Here is a 10,531-nt window from a genome sequence, read left to right on the forward strand (position 1 = left end):
CGATTGTTTTCCTCTGTCTTCTTTAATCATGTGACCCAAGCTACATTAATTACAATGTATATAGGTTCTTAAAAAAACCATCCATTTGTAATTGGCAACTGTAACACTTCCTACAAGTGACTATAGAGTCTAGATTTCTGTGCATATCATGTGCTACATACTCAATGTTTCCGTGCCCCTGAAATTCATATATTGAAACCTATTACCCAATGTGATAGTATTTGCAAATGGGGTCTTCTTGAGGTTATTAATTAGGTCATGAGAATGGAGCCGTCATGAGAATGGAGCCCTCATGAATGGGATAAATGCCCTTAATAAGAAAGGCCCCAGAGGGCAACTCTGTCCAGCGAAATAAGTGTTTATGAACAAGGAACGGGGTCCTCACTAGACACCAAATCTGCCGATACCCCAATCTTGTACTTCTCAGCCTCCAGAAATGTGAAAAATAAATGTTTGTTGCTTAAGCCATTCAATCTATGGTATTTTTGTTACAGCAGCCCAAACACACTACAACACTGTGGAGATCATGACCTCAAATACTATCCCACAGACCAGCAATTGTAATTCAGCAACATGACAGGAGCTGACCAAGCTCTCTCCAGTGAAAACAGATCTCCCACTCTGAGTCAGAGTTCAAGAAAATTAGCTAGACGTGAGCAGCTTAGGTGGTGAACTCATTTTAGATCCCAGCATATTTCTTTCAAAATTCCACAGCCCTCTTATGACTACTTATCATATAAATGTCACAAAAATGTGTACATTTTAAATATGATGCAGAGGAAAGGGCTCTGAACTAGGGCCAGGAGTCCTGTCTAGTCCTGTGCTGTCCACTATGAAGCCACTAGCTACATGTAGGTACTAAAGAGCCGAAATGTGAGTAGGTATGAACTGAGATCACTCACAGAACAACATGCACACCAGAGTTCAACTTAGTATAAAGTAGACAATATAGGGGCGTCTGGGTGGCTCAGTTGGTTGAGCGTCCAACTCTTGATCTCAGCTCCGATCATGTTCTCACAGTTCATGGAATCAAGCCTGCATCAGGTTCCATGCGGATAGGAGAGAGCATGCTTAAGATTCTCCCTCTCTTTCTGAGGCTCTCCCACTAGCATGTACACATACACACTCTCTCTCTCAAAATAAATAATCTTAAAAAAAATGGAGAATATAAAGTATCTCATTAGGAAATTTTTACATTAGTGACATATAAAATGAAATTATCCATTGAATACACTGGATTTATTAAAATTAATTTCACCTACACGCCACAATATGAATGAAACTTGAAACATCATATGAAATGAGAGAAGCCAGATACAAAAAGCCACATATTGTATGATTCCATTTATATGAAATGCCCAGAATAGCAAATCCACAGAGACAGATTAGTGGTTGCCAGGGGCTGGGGGAGGGCAGAATGGGAAGTAATTGCCATTGGGTACACAGTTGCTTTCTTGGTGATGAAAATGTTCTAAAATTAGATAATGCTGATGGCTGCACATCTCTGTGAATCTACTAAAAACCACTGAATTATACATTTTTAAAGGGTAAATTCTATGGCATGTAAATTACATCTCAATAAAGCTGTTATTTTAAAAAATTAATTCCACTTGTTTCTCTTTACTCTTTGAATAGTGCTACTAAAAATTTTAAGTTACATATGTGACTCACACCATATTTTTATTGGGCGCTACTGGCCTATATACTATTTGCCAAGCTTAGTGTCTTTAGGTAAGTCGCTTCTATCAGGACCTGTTTCTAACATAGTTCCCATTATTACTAATTTTAGTATTGTAAAATGTCATTAAAATGCCTTTATGACATATATTACCTTCAATGTTTTATTTCACAAACATTCATAATGTGTATGAGGACTAACAGAGGTTTTTCACTAACAGCTTCCATCCCCCCAACCTAATCCTTCCCAGAAGAACCTAAGTTTTTCAACTTAAATTCTAAGTGGCTCATGGCTTTTCAGGGACCCAGCCAGTCTCTTAGTCTGGGGAGGGAAACGCTTCAATAGTATGTGGGTCAGCTATATATGAGGTGCCATCCTTACCTCAATGGCCTGGGGAACCACACATCTTCGAGGGCCATGAGGAACTCCTAACTGGCCGAAGGAGTTGGATCCACATGACAGAACTTGACCATTTTCTGCAAAATTCAAATATTTAAATCATAACCTCAGAAGTAAGATATCTTTGACCAGTGAGTAAATGTTGAAGGATGGAAGGAGCAAAGGGAATGAGAGGAGGAAGAGGGGCTTACACTTTAGCACATTCAAACCACAGTCCCTGCTTTTATTGTTCCTCTAGGAATAAAAACACTAGGCACTGGGCTAAGCATTTTACAGATTCTCTATCACACTACCTAATTAATGGCAACTTATCTGTTATAGAACATTAGCCTGGTGCTGGGATGGGATACTGATGCCCCACGCCCCACTTTTCATGTTTCCATGTGACATAATTTTCATTATTTTAATACTTCAGGCCTCTCTCCCTGCCCCTTCGTATGCTCCCTGCTTTCCAGGAGAAAAGGGGTAACTTAACCAACTGATAAGTTTGGGAGAAGGAAGAGCATGTGTGGCTTGGCACCTTCCTCTCAGGTACTCTAGACTGATGCACAGTAAGTGTTTCCCCTACAGAGATAACCTACTGTTTGCAGAATAACTCTGGATCAGAGGAGAATTAGCAGAAGCACTTGGCCTGACCATTAACCCTGTTCTCCAACATAGCCTTTGTCAGTGAAAAGCCAACAGTGTGATCTCCAGCTATCTGACTGCTCTCCACCTTTCTCACAATTGGTTCCAAAAGTGAGCAGGAAATAGAGTGTTATTCACAGACTCCCTACAACCCCAACATGGTCCACAATAAGCACTTCAGAAATGATGGCTACTATTCAGGGTTATTAGTACCAAATTCAGCACCTATTACAGAATCCCTCTGCAAAAGAGAGATGCTGATGCCTGAGCAGGGTTTTGAAGAAAGGATATGAGTCATCAGAAAAAGGGACTGTTCCAGAGAGAGAACAACATTCTGCTTGGTATTTCTAGAAAGAAAAGTATGAAGAATGTGGAGAATAAAAGACAAGGCAACAACAGGGATATGTAGGGAACAGTAATTGAAGCTATGTGTGGAAGTTTGGGATCTGAGCTGTGCACATAAGAATCTACAAGGGTGGGGGGCGCCTGGGTGGCGCAGTCGGTTGAGCGTCCGACTTCAGCCAGGTCACGATCTCGCGGTCCGTGGGTTCAAGCCCCACGTCAGGCTCTGGGCTGATGGCTCAGAGCCTGGAGCCTGTTTCCGATTCTGTGTCTCCCTCTCTCTCTGCCCCTCCCCCGTTCATGCTCTGTCTCTCTCTGTCCCAAAAATAAATTTAAAAAAAAGTTGAAAAAAAAATTAAAAAAAAAAAAAAAAAAAAAAAAAAGAATCTACAAGGGTGGGGTGGGGAGGATTTGGTCAGAAAATGCCCTTGCCAGATGACTGTGTCAAAGAGGGAGTCTAGTCAGAAACTATACATGGTCTTCTCCATCCAGAATGGCAAGCTAGACAGGACAAAACTACTTCTGGGGAGAAGTCAGCTGACAAAAAGTAACTATTGCTAGCTGCTCCCAAGAGCATTATCCTATTAGCCCTTTGGCCATATCCCTCTACACCCTTTTCTGCTATCCGGCTTTGCAGAGAGCAAAGAGTTGTGCCCAACCATTTTTTTTTTTTTTTTTTTAATCCTTCAGTGGGGGAAAAGCGGCCATCACTGTTGTGTGACCGCTGACTTCCTCCTGCTTCCCCACCACATTTCCCCATGAGTAACCCTTCACCGGTACTAATGGCCAGCTAGCCCAGGCACACAGCTATCGTGAATTTCTGGGACAGGAAGTAGCCACCAAAGGTGATCCAGTCTCTTCCCTAGTCTCTAGTAAAAGTTTTCCAGCCCAAAATTTTGCTGTTCAAACTCTCCTTGCAAAAGGCACCCACAACTTTCCTCAACAACCAAAGAGAAATTTGTATGTATGTTTACACATAAAGAGACTTTCACTTAATCAGTATCACCACCATCGAGTTCTTCTCACCCAATGCCTTTGTGGTGATAAAGATTTACCCATGAGTGAACTCACCTGTGAGAATAATGGTAAAATCCCAGCCGCAGGCCACCTGTTGGACAGGACAGCCAAGGAGGGATCTGCAGGTGGTAAAATACAGAACATCTTCTGTGTGACCAAGCCCCAATTGCCCATCTTTGTTCAGGCCACAAACAAAAAGGCCTCCTTCATCTGCAGAAAGCAAAAGCTTTGGTGATGGTGTGCACAGGGGAAATTACAACTATCAAAGCGAGTAAAAGGATTTTACTAATTAACTGCAGTCACAAACCCAATAAATTTTTTCCCACCCGCGTTAATAAGCCATGTACGTTAATGTGCACTGGCCCAAATGGCATAGGGCGAAGGGGCTCAAGTCTAGCATCTATATGAAAACTCCAAGTCCTAGAGCAGTGGCCAATCACCAAATAGAGCATCTACTATAATAAGAAAAGCCAACATTTATTTAGAACTTATAATATGCCAGGTATTCTTGTAAGAGCTTTATCTGTGGGGCTCATTTATCCTTTAGGCAGAATGCCTAGGGCCCACGATACTTTCAGAGGCCCACAAAAATGTTTTAATCTTATATTCTTCTAAAATAAAAAAAATAAATAAATGCAATAATAATGAATACACAATGCTAAATCTAGCCTGGATTATACTAATCTTTATATCAAAGCTGCCGTAAAATATAGTTCTTAATATTTCTTTAAGGAAGAAGGGGTCCACAAAGGCAAGAGTGCCAAGGACCCATGAAAGTCATAATGCAGCCCTGTAGTTCACTGATTCCCTTCATTCATCATTTTTATCCCCATGTAACAGAGGGAAAAGTGGCACAGAGAAATTAATTTGCCCAAGGCCACACAGCTAATAACAGAACCAGGATTTGAACCCAAGCAGTTGATTCCAGAACTCATGTTCTTAATCAGGATTCAATACACCATCCTTTCCAATATCATGGCACCTGGAGTACTCGTTAAGTACTATCATAGGTACTATGAAGGAAATTAAAGAAAATACAAAGTTCTTGCTCTCAAGGAATATTCACTCTAACTGCAAAGACTTCTAACTCTAACATGTGAAAGCTAAATGACAATATATTGTATGAAATGTGGTATATGTTGCAACTCCGCCATTAATTTGTCTTGTAACCTTAAGCAACTGGTTTTCCTCTCCAAGCCTCATTTGTATAAATGGGGGTGGAGAGCCTAGATCTCTGAAGGGCTTTCAGCTCTGACAATCTAGAATTCTCTACTGGTAACTTGGCTTTTTCACCAAAATGTTTTCCTCTGCAAAATACAAAAGGATGAAAGATGGCAATACAATACGCTAGGGAGAAATGTCTAAATAAGAAATATCTACTCCAGAAGGATGTTACCTGTGACAATAGCAGAGTGGCCCCCTCCTCCCGTGATCCTCCTGACACATTCAGGTTTACAGAAGTCATTCAGTTGCTGGGGCAAAAGCACATCCTCCTTGTGGCCAAGGCCAAGTTGCCCGTAGCTATTTGCACCCTAGGGATAAATAAGACAAGGATGAAAGAGTACAGGAAACACAACTGTCAATGTGCATTTACCTGTCCCTATCTTTCTCATCCTGACATACCTCCCAGAGCCTCTAACAGATGAGATTTCATAAGCTCATTCTTAAGAGGTTGCTATATGCAACCCATACTTAGACAGTGGCCCTATACCCAGAACACGACGATTTCCACATGAGAGGAGCTCTTAGCATCCGCTATTTATCCAAAGATAGTCCTCGCCTTCTCCTTCTAATGCCCCAGCCCACATGTGTTGCCTCTGGGAGACAGCATGGGAGTTCCTTGTGATAAAAGCCAATTCTCTAGGGAGGCTAAGAAAAGAAATAAGGAAAGGAAATAGCAGCCAAGTGGGTGGGAAATGCACTGGACTTGTCCCTTCTCATGCCCTCGCTGAGAAAACTGGCAAGGACTTCTTTAATCAAAGTTAACTGAGGGCTTTGTGCCCTCAAGCAGGTCACCTCACTGTTATTTCATCGTACAGTGAAAGAGGTTGGCAATGATCTCTAAGGGCCTTTCCAAGTACAATGCTTTGAGACTCTAAGATTCACATGGTGAGATTCCTGTAAGGGAACAGATTTCCCCTTGGTGGGCAATATGTCTATCTTTGTTATTATGAAATAACAGTCCAGAATCCCAAATCCAAAACTCTTGCTGCCAGATGTATTTCAGATTCAGGCTTTTATAGGCTTAAAAAAAAATAATACTGTATATAAATCATATATACTGCTGCAAGGTCCAGGAGCAGCACCCCATAAGCAAAATAGTATTATTTCTGCAGTAAAAGGTACAAATACATTAACTGCGCATAGACTATAAATAGCATTATGTCAGGTCAGTTTGAGTTTTGGAGGTTTTTGTTTTGTTTTGTTTTTTGTATTCAAACTTGAAGATAAAGAATTGTAGACCTGCAGAAAAATCTTTAGATTTCAGAAATCCTCATAATTCCTTATAATTACTCCTGGCTGGTTCTTCCTAGAGATAAGTAGTAAAACCTTCCAAATGTGTTTGTTTTCTAAGACATTTTAATGAAGAAAAATAATTTAAAATAACTACCCAAAATACATACATACATACAAACTCCTGCCCCTCATGGTCTATTTCATAGCCATCCTGGGCTGCAAGGACTCCACGCTGAAAAAGCAAGCTATGGCAAGGGCACAGGTCCAAGGCCCTCAGGGGCAGTATTAGCTGCCAATTACTGACTGCTTCCTCAATACTTAGTATTCACCCTTAATTCTCACAATAACAGAGGAGATAGACATTTATGGCTCTCATTTTACAGATGAAGAAACTAAGTCTCAGAGAGGTTAAGTTGCATAGTTGCATAGCTGGGAAGGCAAGAAGTCAGATATGCCCTCCTCCTTTCACTAAGCTATACCATGTCCCTAAGGATTTTTGGTGAAATTCAGCCCTGAGCTTACCTGGCAAGACACTAACTGTATGACTGTATCTACAATAGCACCCCATCACTCTATTCCCTTTTTATGCTTTTTCTTCATAGAACTCCCTGACATTACATTTGCTTAGTTGTTTACTGTCTACCTCCCCTACTGCAAAGTAAACTCAATGAGGGCAAGAACTTTGTTTTGTTCACTGCCATTTTCCCTGAAAATGCATCTGAAACTATGCTGCCCCAGAGAAAGTGTGTATATATTTTAGAATGAATATAGTGAATGAATATATGATCTGATGAGGCCCTACCTAGGAAAGATCAAATGAAAGATGTGCATGCTGTGGAGTACATATGCACAGGATGCCTCCATCAGGCCGGAGATCTCTGTGGCTGCCCCATTACCAGGACTACAAGCTGTTGAACAGAAAGTGAGAGAGACACATGCACTTGGGGCTCAAATTATGGCACTCAATTTCTGAAACACAGCAAGAGGCCCAAAATCCAGGATAAAGCAAAACAAAGAAAAATTCAATACAACATGTTAGCCGTACTTGCCTCCCTTCCTTACAAACACTCCAGACATACTACACACACACACACACACACACACACACACACACACACACACACACACACACAACCCCAAGGAGGTAAATCTCCCCTTGTTAGGGAAATTGTGTTCCCCTAAAATTAATTTGTTGAAGCCCTAGACTCCAGTACCTCAGAAGGTGACTGTATCTGGGGATAGGGCCTTTTAAAAGATAATTAAGGTTAAACGAGGTCATAAAGGTATGGCTCTAATCCAATATAGGAAGGAGACACAGGGATGCTCTCAAACACAGAAAAAGCCACATGAGGACACAGCAAGAAGGCGGCCATCTGCAAGCCAAAGAAGGAGGCCCCAGAAGAAAGTAAACCTGCCAGACACCTTGCTCTTGGACTTCTGGCCTCCAGAACTACAAGAAAATAAAATCCATTTTTTAAGACGTCTCAGTCTCTGGTATTTTTCTATGACAGCCCTAGCAAACTAACACACCCCTCCACACACATAATGCAGCGGGAAGGCCATCAGGCCTCCAAGCAGTAGACAAGGCCCTATCTGACACCCAGACCTCAGTCTCCCGCCTGGGAAAAGCCAGCACCAGCACCCACCGCAGGCACACATTCAACCCCAACTCCACCCCCGGCTCAAGTGCCACCCCAAAGACAGTACTCAGCCAGCCAGCTAACCTCAGGCCCCACGATCTCCCTTCTGCCGGTATATGCAGGCTTACACTCAACAAGTGCTGCCTGGTGCTGATCATTACCTTTTTTTGACTAGTCAAATACATGGTAGTTTTAACAGTAATCTAGGTGTTATCCCGCTCCCTCAACGCCAGAGCTGGGTCTTTCAGTTTTGTGTTTTTCCCCCAAAGACCAGCACATAGGCATACAAAAGGGTCTCATTCATTCATCCGTCCAAATATCTGCTAGGCACCGTGAACAAGACAGGCACAATACATCCCCCCTCATGACGCTTCTAGCGAAAGAGACTGACATTAAGCAGACACCCACGCCCCCAACACAGGCAAGATCCGGTCACAGACGAAGATCAGCAAATGTGCACGGCCAAATACTGCAGGCCTCGCAGCAAACGGTGCTCTCTCCAGGCTGGGGCGGGGCTGGGAAGGGGCCGGCATCCTCCGGGCAATGAGAGGGTGACGAGCACAGGTGGCCTTACAATGGCTCCGGGACGGGGCGATACCTCCACGCCGTCTCTCCAGGCGCTAGCCCGGCCTGAGGGCTCTGGCGGAACTACACGCTCTGCCCAGGAGGCAGATGCTTCCCCCGGCGCCGCAGCCCCTCGGGTTCGGACCCCACCAGCCAGCAGGCCCCTAAGTCACCCGTGAGGACCCCTGCCTCCCGACCCTCTCCTCCTCAGGCCCCAGCCCAGGGTCCCCCAGCCCAGAGCCCGGCCGGGACCTCAGCCACCAAGCCCACGACAGCCCACGACAGCCCACGCGGAGGCCTCCAGCTCCCATCCCTTCAGCGCCCCTCAGTCCCAGCGGCCCCGGCCCGGGGGCGGAGTCACGTACCCAGGCGAAAAGCACGGCCGCCTCATGGGCGGCCTCGGAGGCTCTTGGCTCGCGCTCCATGTGGGGACGCTATGCCGGCGCTTCCGGGAGGGGTCGGAGGTGGAGCCCGCCAGGGGAGGGATTAGTAACTGGCGTGTGGGGTTGACGGGGGAGGGGTCTGTGGTTGGGAGGAGCCGATGAGGGGGCGGAGTCTGCGGTGAAGGCGGGGCCATAGCTGGGAAGAGGAATGAGGTGGGGGCGGGGCTGGCCCGAGGGAGGGGGTCTATAGTGGGCGCGGGGCCGGCGCTGGGGAAGGGTCTGCAGAGGGAGAGGGACGGGCGCGGGGGTGGGGCCGTCGCTGGGGCGTGGTCTGTTGTGGGGGCGGGGCCGGAGCGGAGAAGGGCCCGCGGGAGCCCCTTAATTGCTCTGGAGTCGCCTCCCAGTCGCTCCGCCCGGGCGCGCTCTGAGTGAGTCAGCCTCCCGCCTCCAGCCTTGCAGTGCCTCTCTGCTTCTCTCTCCCTTCCCTTGCACTCTATTTTTAGTAATATACGAGTGCACTACGCTCCTTCACGTTTTTATTTCTTTGGAGTCCCAAGATAGCCTGGAAGGACAGACAGGGCAGGGATTGTATCACCTTTTGACCGGGAAAAATTGAGCCTGGGAGGGGTGGAAAGGGTCCCCTCCAGTGTCTTAGCGGAGCTGCCTTTGGATCTGCTTTGGTGTGTGTTTGCAAAATCTGAGAAAGCTCTTTGATAAACGAGTGTGTAGGAACTTAGACCTCGGGACACTGAACTGAGGAGGCTGGTTCTCATGGATTCCTGCCAGGGCAGCCTTCTAACCCTCAGCGCGCAGAGCACGGTCCTGCCCTGATTCCGATCATCAATACTGGATAATATTCACCCAACAAAGGTTTTCATATAAAATGGCTTTTATCAGATACCCTTCTACACTACTAGTGGGAGCTAAACAAGTACAATTTTTCCGAAGGAAAATGGGGTAATGCATATTAGGAATATGAATGTAAACTACCCAGTAAATTCCACACCTGTTAATTTATCACAAGAAAATAATCAGAGCCTTGCACTAAGTCTTAGAATGCAAGTTATTTGTTAGGGAGTTGTACATAATAGGAAAGAACTTATTACCTGAAAGTCCAAAATTAAATTGATTACATTATGGCATAGCCATACAGTGAGTGGAATACTAGGTTGCCATTTAAAAAAATATGTTTTGGAAAATATTAAATAAGGGAAGCGTTCATGATATGTCATAAAAGTATTATAGCAATATACTATAGCAATTCTACACACACACAAACACATAGACTCAGGGTGGTGGATTATAGCTGAATTTTATTTTCTTTGCTGTACTTTTTTTGTACATAACCTGCATTTTCCAAGACATACATAATCTTGTGGGTACAAATGGGTCACATTAAAGATAATTCAGGGGCACCTGGGTGG

The 10,531-nt window shown here is 44.5% G+C and overlaps 1 protein-coding gene across 1 annotated transcript in view; it reads right to left on the reverse strand.

The window, feature by feature from the left end:
* Window positions 1–9,311, reverse strand: part of SERGEF (secretion regulating guanine nucleotide exchange factor) — a 235,719-nt gene extending 226,408 nt beyond the window's left edge. The window contains 4 exon segments of the mRNA XM_003993032.6: window positions 2,060–2,154; window positions 4,118–4,273; window positions 5,460–5,595; window positions 9,090–9,311. Coding sequence (XP_003993081.1) covers window positions 2,060–2,154; window positions 4,118–4,273; window positions 5,460–5,595; window positions 9,090–9,149 — 447 coding nt within the window. The 5' untranslated portion in view covers window positions 9,150–9,311.
* Window positions 9,312–10,531: the final 1,220 nt, after the last annotated feature.

The sequence above is a fragment of the Felis catus genome, chromosome D1 (genome assembly GCF_018350175.1).
Source record: "Felis catus isolate Fca126 chromosome D1, F.catus_Fca126_mat1.0, whole genome shotgun sequence".
NCBI classification, from domain to species: Eukaryota; Metazoa; Chordata; class Mammalia; order Carnivora; family Felidae; genus Felis; species Felis catus.